This window comes from Nerophis lumbriciformis, linkage group LG37, assembly GCF_033978685.3.
Source record: "Nerophis lumbriciformis linkage group LG37, RoL_Nlum_v2.1, whole genome shotgun sequence".
Lineage (NCBI taxonomy): Eukaryota > Metazoa > Chordata > Actinopteri > Syngnathiformes > Syngnathidae > Nerophis > Nerophis lumbriciformis.
In genome coordinates, this window is record NC_084584.2 from 990,746 (window position 1) to 1,005,000 (window position 14,255).

Sequence of the window (14,255 nt, forward strand, 5' to 3'; positions counted from 1 at the left end):
AACAGGTGAGAAGATGGTGAAGGTGAGCATCTTTACTACTTCCTGGTTATCAGGTGGACAACAAACAGGTGAGCATCTTTACTACTTCCTGGTTATCAGGTGGACAACAAACAGGTGAGAAGATGATGAAGGTGAGCATCTTTACTACTTCCTGGTTATCAGGTGGACAACAAACAGGTGAGAAGATGGTGAAGGTGAGCATCTTTACTACTTCCTGGTGATCAGGTGGACAACAAACAGGTGAGCATCTTTACTACTTCCTGGTTATCAGGTGGACAACAAACAGGTGAGAAGATGGTGAAGGTGAGCATCTTTACTACTTCCTGGTGATCAGGTGGACAACAAACAGGTGAGAAGATGATGAAGGTGAGCATCTTTACTACTTCCTGGTTATCAGGTGGACAACAAACAGGTGAGAAGATGATGAAGGTGAGCATCTTTACTACTTCCTGGTTATCAGGTGGACAACAAACAGGTGAGAAGATGGTGAAGGTGAGCATCTTTACTACTTCCTGGTTATCAGGTGGACAACAAACAGGTGAGAAGATGGTGAAGGTGAGCATCTTTACTACTTCCTGGTTATCAGGTGGACAACAAACAGGTGAGAAGATGATGAAGGTGAGCATCTTTACTACTTCCTGGTTATCAGGTGGACAACAAACAGGTGAGAAGATGGTGAAGGTGAGCATCTTTACTACTTCCTGGTGATCAGGTGGACAACAAACAGGTGAGAAGATGGTGAAGGTGAGCATCTTTACTACTTCCTGGTTATCAGGTGGACAACAAACAGGTGAGCATCTTTACTACTTCCTGGTGATCAGGTGGACAACAAACAGGTGAGCATCTTTACTACTTCCTGGTTATCAGGTGGACAACAAACAGGTGAGAAGATGATGAAGGTGAGCATCTTTACTACTTCCTGGTTATCAGGTGGACAACAAACAGGTGAGAAGATGATGAAGGTGAGCATCTTTACTACTTCCTGGTTATCAGGTGGACAACAAACAGGTGAGAAGATGGTGAAGGTGAGCATCTTTACTACTTCCTGGTTATCAGGTGGACAACAAACAGGTGAGAAGATGGTGAAGGTGAGCATCTTTACTACTTCCTGGTTATCAGGTGGACAACAAACAGGTGAGAAGATGATGAAGGTGAGCATCTTTACTACTTCCTGGTTATCAGGTGGACAACAAACAGGTGAGAAGATGGTGAAGGTGAGCATCTTTACTACTTCCTGGTTATCAGGTGGACAACAAACAGGTGAGAAGATGGTGAAGGTGAGCATCTTTACTACTTCCTGGTTATCAGGTGGACAACAAACAGGTGAGAAGATGATGAAGGTGAGCATCTTTACTACTTCCTGGTTATCAGGTGGACAACAAACAGGTGAGAAGATGATGAAGGTGAGCATCTTTACTACTTCCTGGTTATCAGGTGGACAACAAACAGGTGAGAAGATGGTGAAGGTGAGCATCTTTACTACTTCCTGGTTATCAGGTGGACAACAAACAGGTGAGCATCTTTACTACTTCCTGGTTATCAGGTGGACAACAAACAGGTGAGAAGATGATGAAGGTGAGCATCTTTACTACTTCCTGGTTATCAGGTGGACAACAAACAGGTGAGAAGATGGTGAAGGTGAGCATCTTTACTACTTCCTGGTGATCAGGTGGACAACAAACAGGTGAGCATCTTTACTACTTCCTGGTGATCAGGTGGACAACAAACAGGTGAGAAGATGGTGAAGGTGAGCATCTTTACTACTTCCTGGTTATCAGGTGGACAACAAACAGGTGAGAAGATGATGAAGGTGAGCATCTTTACTACTTCCTGGTTATCAGGTGGACAACAAACAGGTGAGAAGATGATGAAGGTGAGCATCTTTACTACTTCCTGGTTATCAGGTGGACAACAAACAGGTGAGAAGATGGTGAAGGTGAGCATCTTTACTACTTCCTGGTTATCAGGTGGACAACAAACAGGTGAGAAGATGGTGAAGGTGAGCATCTTTACTACTTCCTGGTGATCAGGTGGACAACAAACAGGTGAGCATCTTTACTACTTCCTGGTTATCAGGTGGACAACAAACAGGTGAGAAGATGGTGAAGGTGAGCATCTTTACTACTTCCTGGTGATCAGGTGGACAACAAACAGGTGAGAAGATGGTGAAGGTGAGCATCTTTACTACTTCCTGGTTATCAGGTGGACAACAAACAGGTGAGAAGATGGTGAAGGTGAGCATCTTTACTACTTCCTGGTTATCAGGTGGACAACAAACAGGTGAGAAGATGGTGAAGGTGAGCATCTTTACTACTTCCTGGTGATCAGGTGGACAACAAACAGGTGAGCATCTTTACTACTTCCTGGTGATCAGGTGGACAACAAACAGGTGAGCATCTTTACTACTTCCTGGTGATCAGGTGGACAACAAACAGGTGAGAAGATGGTGAAGGTGAGCATCTTTACTACTTCCTGGTGATCAGGTGGACAACAAACAGGTGAGCATCTTTACCTTGCTGCTGGTGTCCATCAGCTGGTGCATGAAACAGGAAGTCAGCATAAGTCACATGACTTATAAATCATGAAAAACATCTGATGGACATTTTGTGCTTTCACTTTCACTTCTGCACTAACTCATGTAAGTACTTTATAGTCTTATTGGATCTACTTGAAAGTAGTCAGTGTACAGATTGTAGCCAGTAGTCTGTAGCCAGTAGTGAGTAGTCAGGTGCAAGTTCTACTGAGGATTTTCTCCACCTGTGACTTGTCCTTGTCTGATACCAGCAGGGCCGAGTCATTCGCAAACAAGAACAATTCACAGTCGCATGCTGATGACAAGTCCTTTATGTATATTAGGAACAGTAAAGGCCCTAATATACTGCCTTGGGGGACTCCACAGCTCACTTTACCTCTACCACCTGTTCCATCCCCTCCAAGTAAGACTGCATGCATCTCCATGAGGTTCTATCAAATCTGATTGCTCTGAGCTTATCCAACAGTATAGTGTGGAGAGAGAGTTGACAAAAGGATAGTACATGCAGTATAAAGTACAGTAGAAGTAGTTTATGCAGTATAAAGTACAGTAGAAGTAGTTTATGCAGTATAAAGTACAGTAGAAGTAGTTTATGCAGTATAAAGTACAGTAGAAGTAGTTTATGCAGTATAAAGTACAGTAGAAGTAGTTTATGCAGTATAAAGTACAGTAGAAGTAGTTTATGCAGTATAAAGTACAGTAGAAGTAGTTTATGCAGTATAAAGTACAGTAGAAGTAGTTTATGCAGTATAAAGTACAGTAGAAGTACAGTATAAAGTACAGTAGAAGTACAGTATAAAGTGTGTACTCACCAGAGACTTGGAGGAGAGAGAGTTGGCGTAAGGAGAGATGACATCATTGTAAGGAGAGATGACATCATTGTTCATAGACTGTATTCTTTGTTGTTTGTCTGATACACCACTGTTGTACACCACTGTAAATACAACACATATATATGTATTATGTAGTGTATTATATAGTGTAGTATATAGTGTATTATATAGTATATTATATAGTGTATTATGTAGTGTATTATATAGTGTATTATGTAGTGTATTATATAGTGTAGTATATAGTGTATTATATAGTATATTATATAGTGTATTATGTAGTGTATTATATAGTGTATTATGTAGTGTATTATATAGTGTAGTATATAGTGTATTATATAGTATATTATATAGTGTATTATGTAGTGTATTATATAGTGTAGTATATAGTGTATTATGTAGTGTATTATATAGTGTATTATGTAGTATATTATATAGTGTATTATGTAGTATATTATATAGTGTATTATATAGTGTATTATGTAGTGTAGTATATAGTGTATTATGCAGTGTATTATATAGTGTATTATGTAGTATATTATATAGTGTATTATGTAGTGTAGTATATAGTGTATTATGCAGTGTATTATATAGTGTATTATATAGTGTATTATGTAGTATATTATATAGTGTATTATGTAGTGTATTATGCAGTGTATTATATAGTGTATTATGTAGTATATTATATAGTGTATTATGTAGTATATTATATAGTGTATTATGTAGTGTATTATGCAGTGTATTATATAGTGTATTATGTAGTATATTATATAGTGTATTATGTAGTGTATTATATAGTGTATTATGTAGTATATTATATAGTGTATTATGTAGTGTATTATGTAGTGTAGTATATAGTGTATTATGCAGTGTATTATATAGTGTATTATGTAGTATATTATATAGTGTATTATGTAGTGTATTATGTAGTGTAGTATATAGTGTATTATGCAGTGTATTGTATAGTGTATTATGTAGTATATTATATAGTGTATTATATAGTGTATTATGCAGTGTATTATATAGTGTATTATGTAGTATATTATATAGTGTATTATGTAGTGTATTATATAGTGTATTATGTAGTATATTATATAGTGTATTATGTAGTGTATTATGTGGTGTAGTATATAGTGTATTATGCAGTATATTATATAGTGTATTATGTAGTATATTATATAGTGTATTATGTAGTGTATTATGTAGTGTATTATATAGTGTATTATGTAGTGTATTATGCAGTGTATTATATAGTGTATTATGTAGTGTATTATGTAGTGTATTATATAGTGTATTATGTAGTGTATTATATAGTGTATTATGTAGTATATTATATAGTGTATTATGTAGTGTAGTATATAGTGTATTATGCAGTGTATTATATAGTGTATTATGTAGTATATTATATAGTGTATTATGTAGTGTATTATGCAGTGTATTGTATAGTGTATTATGTAGTATATTATATAGTGTATTATATAGTGTATTATGCAGTGTATTATATAGTGTATTATGTAGTATATTATATAGTGTATTATGTAGTGTATTATGTAGTGTATTATATAGTGTATTATGCAGTGTATTATATAGTGTATTATGTAGTGTATTATATAGTGTATTATGTAGTGTATTATATAGTGTATTATGTAGTGTAGTATATAGTGTATTATGTAGTGTAGTATATAGTGTATTATGCAGTGTATTATATAGTGTATTATGTAGTATATTATATAGTGTATTATGTAGTATATTATATAGTGTATTATGTAGTGTATTATGCAGTGTATTGTATAGTGTATTATGTAGTATATTATATAGTGTATTATGTAGTGTATTATATAGTGTATTATGTAGTATATTATATAGTGTATTATGTAGTGTATTATGTAGTGTAGTATATAGTGTATTATGCAGTGTATTATATAGTGTATTATGTAGTATATTATATAGTGTATTATGTAGTGTATTATGTAGTGTATTATGTAGTGTATTATGCAGTGTATTGTATAGTGTATTATGTAGTATATTATATAGTGTATTATGTAGTGTATTATATAGTGTATTATGTAGTATATTATATAGTGTATTATGTAGTGTATTATATAGTGTATTATGTAGTATATTATATAGTGTATTATGTAGTGTATTATGTGGTGTAGTATATAGTGTATTATGCAGTATATTATATAGTGTATTATGTAGTATATTATATAGTGTATTATGTAGTGTATTATGTAGTGTATTATATAGTGTATTATGTAGTGTATTATGCAGTGTATTATATAGTGTATTATGTAGTGTATTATGTAGTGTATTATATAGTGTATTATGTAGTGTATTATATAGTGTATTATGTAGTATATTATATAGTGTATTATGTAGTGTAGTATATAGTGTATTATGCAGTGTATTATATAGTGTATTATGTAGTATATTATATAGTGTATTATGTAGTGTATTATGCAGTGTATTGTATAGTGTATTATGTAGTATATTATATAGTGTATTATATAGTGTATTATGCAGTGTATTATATAGTGTATTATGTAGTATATTATATAGTGTATTATGTAGTGTATTATGTAGTGTATTATGTAGTGTATTATGTAGTGTATTATGCAGTGTATTATATAGTGTATTATGTAGTGTATTATGTAGTGTATTATGCAGTGTATTATATAGTGTATTATGTAGTATATTATATAGTGTATTATGTAGTATATTATATAGTGTATTATGTAGTGTATTATGCAGTGTATTATATAGTGTATTATGTAGTATATTATATAGTGTATTATGTAGTGTATTATATAGTGTATTATGTAGTATATTATATAGTGTATTATGTAGTGTATTATGTAGTGTAGTATATAGTGTATTATGCAGTGTATTATATAGTGTATTATGTAGTATATTATATAGTGTATTATGTAGTGTATTATGTAGTGTAGTATATAGTGTATTATGCAGTGTATTGTATAGTGTATTATGTAGTATATTATATAGTGTATTATATAGTGTATTATGCAGTGTATTATATAGTGTATTATGTAGTATATTATATAGTGTATTATGTAGTGTATTATATAGTGTATTATGTAGTATATTATATAGTGTATTATGTAGTGTATTATGTGGTGTAGTATATAGTGTATTATGCAGTATATTATATAGTGTATTATGTAGTATATTATATAGTGTATTATGTAGTGTATTATGTAGTGTATTATATAGTGTATTATGTAGTGTATTATGCAGTGTATTATATAGTGTATTATGTAGTGTATTATGTAGTGTATTATATAGTGTATTATGTAGTGTATTATATAGTGTATTATGTAGTATATTATATAGTGTATTATGTAGTGTAGTATATAGTGTATTATGCAGTGTATTATATAGTGTATTATGTAGTATATTATATAGTGTATTATGTAGTGTATTATGCAGTGTATTGTATAGTGTATTATGTAGTATATTATATAGTGTATTATATAGTGTATTATGCAGTGTATTATATAGTGTATTATGTAGTATATTATATAGTGTATTATGTAGTGTATTATGTAGTGTATTATATAGTGTATTATGCAGTGTATTATATAGTGTATTATGTAGTGTATTATATAGTGTATTATGTAGTGTATTATATAGTGTATTATGTAGTGTAGTATATAGTGTATTATGTAGTGTAGTATATAGTGTATTATGCAGTGTATTATATAGTGTATTATGTAGTATATTATATAGTGTATTATGTAGTATATTATATAGTGTATTATGTAGTGTATTATGCAGTGTATTGTATAGTGTATTATGTAGTATATTATATAGTGTATTATGTAGTGTATTATATAGTGTATTATGTAGTATATTATATAGTGTATTATGTAGTGTATTATGTAGTGTAGTATATAGTGTATTATGCAGTGTATTATATAGTGTATTATGTAGTATATTATATAGTGTATTATGTAGTGTATTATGTAGTGTATTATGTAGTGTATTATGCAGTGTATTGTATAGTGTATTATGTAGTATATTATATAGTGTATTATGTAGTGTATTATATAGTGTATTATGTAGTATATTATATAGTGTATTATGTAGTGTATTATATAGTGTATTATGTAGTATATTATATAGTGTATTATGTAGTGTATTATGTGGTGTAGTATATAGTGTATTATGCAGTATATTATATAGTGTATTATGTAGTATATTATATAGTGTATTATGTAGTGTATTATGTAGTGTATTATATAGTGTATTATGTAGTGTATTATGCAGTGTATTATATAGTGTATTATGTAGTGTATTATGTAGTGTATTATATAGTGTATTATGTAGTGTATTATATAGTGTATTATGTAGTATATTATATAGTGTATTATGTAGTGTAGTATATAGTGTATTATGCAGTGTATTATATAGTGTATTATGTAGTATATTATATAGTGTATTATGTAGTGTATTATGCAGTGTATTGTATAGTGTATTATGTAGTATATTATATAGTGTATTATATAGTGTATTATGCAGTGTATTATATAGTGTATTATGTAGTATATTATATAGTGTATTATGTAGTGTATTATGTAGTGTATTATATAGTGTATTATGCAGTGTATTATATAGTGTATTATGTAGTGTATTATATAGTGTATTATGTAGTGTATTATATAGTGTATTATGTAGTGTAGTATATAGTGTATTATGTAGTGTAGTATATAGTGTATTATGCAGTGTATTATATAGTGTATTATGTAGTATATTATATAGTGTATTATGTAGTATATTATATAGTGTATTATGTAGTGTATTATGCAGTGTATTGTATAGTGTATTATGTAGTATATTATATAGTGTATTATATAGTGTATTATGCAGTGTATTATATAGTGTATTATGTAGTATATTATATAGTGTATTATGTAGTGTAGTATATAGTGTAGTATATAGTGTATTATGTAGTGTATTATATAGTGTATTATGTAGTATATTATATAGTGTATTATGTAGTATATTATATAGTGTATTATGTAGTGTATTATGCAGTGTATTGTATAGTGTATTATGTAGTATATTATATAGTGTATTATATAGTGTATTATGCAGTGTATTATATAGTGTATTATGTAGTATATTATATAGTGTATTATGTAGTGTATTATGTAGTGTATTATATAGTGTATTATGCAGTGTATTATATAGTGTATTATGTAGTATATTATATAGTGTATTATGTAGTGTAGTATATAGTGTATTATATAGTGTATTATGTAGTGTATTATATAGTGTATTATGTAGTATATTATATAGTGTATTATGTAGTGTATTATGTAGTGTAGTATATAGTGTATTATGCAGTGTATTATATAGTGTATTATGTAGTATATTATATAGTGTATTATATAGTGTATTATATAGTGTATTATGTAGTGTATTATATAGTGTATTATGTAGTGTATTATATAGTGTATTATGTAGTGTATTATATAGTGTATTATGTAGTGTATTATGTAGTGTAGTAAATAGTGTATTATGTAGTGTATTATATAGTATATTATATAGTGTATTATGTGGTATAATAATGTATACATACTTTTCTTGCCTTTGACAGAGTCAGGAGATAAATCCATCAAGGAGCTGCAGCGTGTATTCTCCTCCTGTAATACACATTCAATATTTACATACATACTGCTATGAAGTACTTATACATACTGCTATGAAGTACTTATACATACTGCTATGAAGTACTTATACATACTGCTATGAAGTACTTATACATACTGCTATGAAGTACTTATACATAATGCTATGAAGTACTTATACATACTGATATGAAGTACTTATACATACTGCTATGAAGTACTTATAGATACTGCTATGAAGTACTTATAGATACTGCTATGAAGTACTTATACATACTGCTATGAAGTACTTATAGATACTGCTATGAAGTACTTATACATACTGCTATGAAGTACTTATACATACTGCTATGAAGTACTTACACATACTGCTATGAAGTACTTATACATAATGCTATGAAGTACTTATACATACTGCTATGAAGTACTTATAGATACTGCTATGAAGTACTTATAGATACTGCTATGAAGTACTTATAGATACTGCTATGAAGTACTTATAGATACTGCTATGAAGTACTTATAGATACTGCTATGAAGTACTTATACATACTGCTATGAAGTACTTATACATACTGCTATGAAGTACTTATAGATACTGCTATGAAGTACTTATACATACTGCTATGAAGTACTTATACATACTGCTATGAAGTACTTATACATACTGCTATGAAGTACTTATACATACTGCTATGAAGTACTTATAGATACTGCTATGAAGTACTTATACATACTGCTATGAAGTACTTATACATACTGCTATGAAGTACTTATACATACTGCTATGAAGTACTTATAGATACTGCTATGAAGTACTTATAGATACTGCTATGAAGTACTTATACATACTGCTATGAAGTACTTATAGATACTGCTATGAAGTACTTATACATACTTCTATGAAGTACTTATACATACTGCTATGAAGTACTTATAGATACAGCTATGAAGTACTTATAGATACTGCTATGAAGTACTTATAGATACTGCTATGAAGTACTTATAGATACTGCTATGAAGTACTTATAGATACTGCTATGAAGTACTTATAGATACTGCTATGAAGTACTATTTGATGCCTACTGCATCAAAAAAACCACATCAGTGTGTAAAGGATATCACCACATGGGCTCAGGAACACTTCAGAAAACCACTGTCAGTAACTACAGCTGGTCGCTACATCTGTAAATGCAAGTTAAAACTCTACTATGCAAAGCCACAGCCATTTATCAACAACACCCAGAAACGCTTCACTGGGCCCGAGCTCATCTAAGATGGACTGTACTTGTAGATACTACTTGAATATAGTACTTGTAGATGGTAAGAAGTACTTGTATATGGTAAGAAGTACTTGTAGATACTACTTTTAGATAGTACTTGTAGATGGTAAGAAGATACAACTTGTAGATACTACTTATAGATGGTAAGAAGTACTTGTAGATACTACTTGTAGATAGTACTTGTAGATGGTAAGAAGATACAACTTGTAGATAGTACTTATAGATGGTAAGAAGTACTTGTATATACTACTTGTAGACAGTACTTGTAGATGGTAAGAAGTACTTGTAGATAGTAAGAAGTACTTGTACATACTATTTGTAGATAGTACTTGTAGATAGTAAGAAGTACTTGTAGATAGTAAGAAGTACTTGTATATACTACTTGTAGACAGTACTTGTAGATGGTAAGAAGTACTTGTAGATAGTAAGAAGTACTTGTACATACTACTTGTAGATAGTACTTGTAGATAGTAAGAAGTACTTGTAGATAGAAAGAAGTACTTGTAGATACTACTTGTAGATAGTACTTGTAGATGGTAAGAAGTACTTGTAGATACTACTTGTAGATACTACTTGTAGATAATACTTGTAGATGGTAAGAAGTACTTGTAGATACTACTTGTAGATAGAACTTGTAGATGGTAAGAAGTACTTGTAGATACTACTTGTAGATAGTACTTGTAGATGGTAAGAAGTACTTGTAGATACTACTTGTAGATAGTACTTGTAGATGGTAAGAAGTACTTGTAGATACTACTTGTAGATAGTACTTGTAGATGGTAAGAAGTACTTGTAGATACTACTTGTAGATAGTACTTGTAGATAGTAAGAAGTACTTGTAGATACTACTTGTAGATAGTACTTGTAGATGGTAAGAAGTACTTGTAGATACTACTTGTAGATAGTACTTGTAAATGGTAAGAAGTACTTGTAGATGGTAAGAAGTACTTGTAGATACTATTTGTAGATAGTACTTGTAGATGGTAAGAAGTACTTGTAGATACTACTTGTAGATAGTACTTGTAGATGGTAAGAAGAACTTGTAGATAGTAAGAAGTACTTGTAGATAGTACTTGTAGATGGTAAGAAGTACTTGTAGATACTACTTGTAGATAGTACTTGTAGATGGTAAGAAGTACTTGTAGATACTACTTGTAGATAGTACTTGTAGATGGTAAGAAGTACTTGTAGATAGTACTTGTAGATGGTAAGAAGTACTTGTAGATGGTAAGAAGTACTTGTAGATGGTAAGAAGTACTAGTAGACGGTAAGAAGTACTTGTAGATAGTAAGAAGTACTTGTAGATACTACTTGTAAATAGTAAGAAGATACAACTTGTAGATAGTACTTATAGATGGTAAGAAGTACTTGTAAATACTACTTGTAGATACTACTTGTAGATACTACTTGTAGATGGTAAGAAGTACTTGTAGATAGTACTTGTAGATGGTAAGAAGATACAACTTGTAGATAGTACTTATAGATGGTAAGAAGTACTTGTAGATACTACTTGTAGATAGTACTTGTAGATGGTAGGAAGTACTAGTATATGGTAAGAAGTACTTGTAGATAGTAAGAAGTACTTGTAGATACTACTTGTAGATAGTACTTGTAGATGGTAGGAAGTACTAGTATATGGTAAAAAGTACTTGTAGATAGTAAGAAGATACTACTTGTAGATACTACTTATAGATGTAAGAAGTACTTGTATCTACTACTTGTAGATAGTACTTGTAAATGGTAAGAAGTACCTGCAGATACTACTTGTAGATAGTACTTGTAGATAGTACTTGTAGATGGTAAGAAGTACTTGTAGATGGTAAGAAGTACTTGTAGATACTTCTTGTAAATAGTAAGAAGATACAACTTGTAGATAGTACTTATAGATGGTAAGAAGTACTTGTAGATACTACTTGTAGATACTACTTGTAGATAGTTCTTGTAGATGGTAAGAAGTACTTGTAGATAGTACTTGTAGATGGTAAGAAGATACAACTTGTAGATAGTACTTATAGACGGTAAGAAGTACTTGTAGATACTACTTGTAGATAGTACTTGTAGATGGTAGGAAGTACTAGTAGATGGTAAGAAGTACTTGTAGATAGTAAGAAGTACTTGTAGATACTACTTGTAGATAGTAAGAAGATACTACTTGTAGATACTACTTATAGATGTAAGAAGTACTTGGATCTACTACTTGTAGATAGTACTTGTAAATGGTAAGAAGTACTTGCAGATACTACTTGTAGATAGTACTTGTAGATGGTAAGAAGATACAACTTGTAGATATTACTTGTATATGGTAAGAAGTACTTGTAGATACTACTTGTAGATAGTACTAGTAGATGGTAAGAAGTACTTGTAGATACTACCTGTAGATAGTACTTGTAGATGGTAAGAAGTACTTGTAGATACTACTTGTAGATAGTACTTGTAGATGGTAAGAAGTACTTGTAGATTCTACTTGTAGATAGTACTTGTAGATGGTAAGAAGATACAACTTGTAGATATTACTTGTATATGGTAAGAAGTACTTGTAGATACTACTTGTAGATCGTACTTGTAGATGGTAAGACGTACTTGTAGATACTACTTGTAGATAGTACTTGTAGATGGTAAGAAGTACTTGTAGATACTACTTGTAGATAGTACTTGTAGATGGTAAGAAGTACTTGTAGATGGTAAGAAGTACTTGTAGATACTATTTGTAGATAGTACTTAAAGATGGTAAGAAGAACTTGTAGATAGTAAGAAGTACTTGTAGATAGTACTTGTAGATGGTAAGAAGTACTTGTAGATACTGCTTGTAGATAGTACTTGTAGATGGTAAGAAGTACTTGTAGATGGTAAGAAGTACTTGTAGATACTACTTGTAGATACTACTTGTAGATGGTAAGAAGTACTTGTAGATACTACTTGTAGATAGTACTTGCAGATGGTAAGAAGTACTTGTAGATGGCAAGAAGTACTAGTAGATGGTAAGAAGTACTTGTAGATAGTAAGAAGTACTTGTAGATACTACTTGTAAATAGTAAGAAGATACAACTTGTAGATAGTACTTATAGATGTAAGAAGTAGTTGTAGATACTACTTGTAGATAGTACTTGTAGATGGTAGGAAGTACTAGTAGATGGTAAGAAGTACTTGTAGATAGTAAGAAGTACTTGTAGATACTACTTGTAGATAGTAAGAAGATACAACTTGTAGATACTACTTATAGATGAAAGAAGTACTTGTATCTACTGCTTGTAGATACTACTTGTAAATGGTAAGAAGTACTTGCAGATACTACTTGTAGATAGTACTTGTAGATGGTAAGAAGATACAACTTGTAGATATTACTTGTATATGGTAAGAAGTACTTGTAGATACTACTTGTAGATAGTACTAGTAGATGGTAAGAAGTACTTGTAGATACTACCTGTAGATAGTACTTGTAGATGGTAAGAAGTACTTGTAGATAGTAAGAAGTACTTGTAGATACTACTTGTAGATAGTACTTGTAGATGGTAAGAAGTACTTGTAGATGGTAAGAAGTACTTGTAGATACGACTTGTAGATAGTACATGTAGATGGTAAGAAGATACAACTTGTAGATAGTACTTATAGATGGTAAGAAGTACTTGTAGATAGTACTTGTAGATGGTAAGAAGATACAACTTGTAGATATTACTTGTATATGGTAAGAAGTACTTGTAGATACTACTTGTAGATAGTACTAGTAGATGGTAAGAAGTACTTGTAGATACTACCTGTAGATAGTACTTGTAGATGGTAAGAAGTACTTGTAGATAGTAAGAAGTACTTGTAGATACTACTTGTAGATAGTACTTGTAGATGGTAAGAAGTACTTGTAGATGGTAAGAAGTACTTGTAGATACGACTTGTAGATAGTACATGTAGATGGTAAGAAGATACAACTTGTAGATAGTACTTATAGATGGTAAGAAGTACT

At 30.6% G+C, this 14,255-nt stretch overlaps 1 protein-coding gene across 3 annotated transcripts in view; it reads right to left on the reverse strand.

Annotated features, from left to right (window-relative positions):
* The window catches only part of LOC133577438 (protein spire homolog 1-like), an 87,184-nt gene that overhangs the window by 13,974 nt on the left and 58,955 nt on the right, over positions 1-14,255 (reverse strand). For 2 of the 3 annotated variants that reach the window (XM_072912589.1, XM_072912588.1), the window contains exons 11-13: positions 8,969-9,032; positions 3,346-3,467; positions 2,513-2,533 (exon numbers count right to left, since the gene is read on the reverse strand). In XM_072912589.1, coding sequence (XP_072768690.1) covers positions 2,513-2,533; positions 3,346-3,467; positions 8,969-9,032 — 207 coding nt within the window. The remainder of the gene's footprint in view (positions 1-2,512; positions 2,534-3,345; positions 3,468-8,968; positions 9,033-14,255) is intronic. The other variant, XM_072912590.1, reaches the window with a different exon arrangement.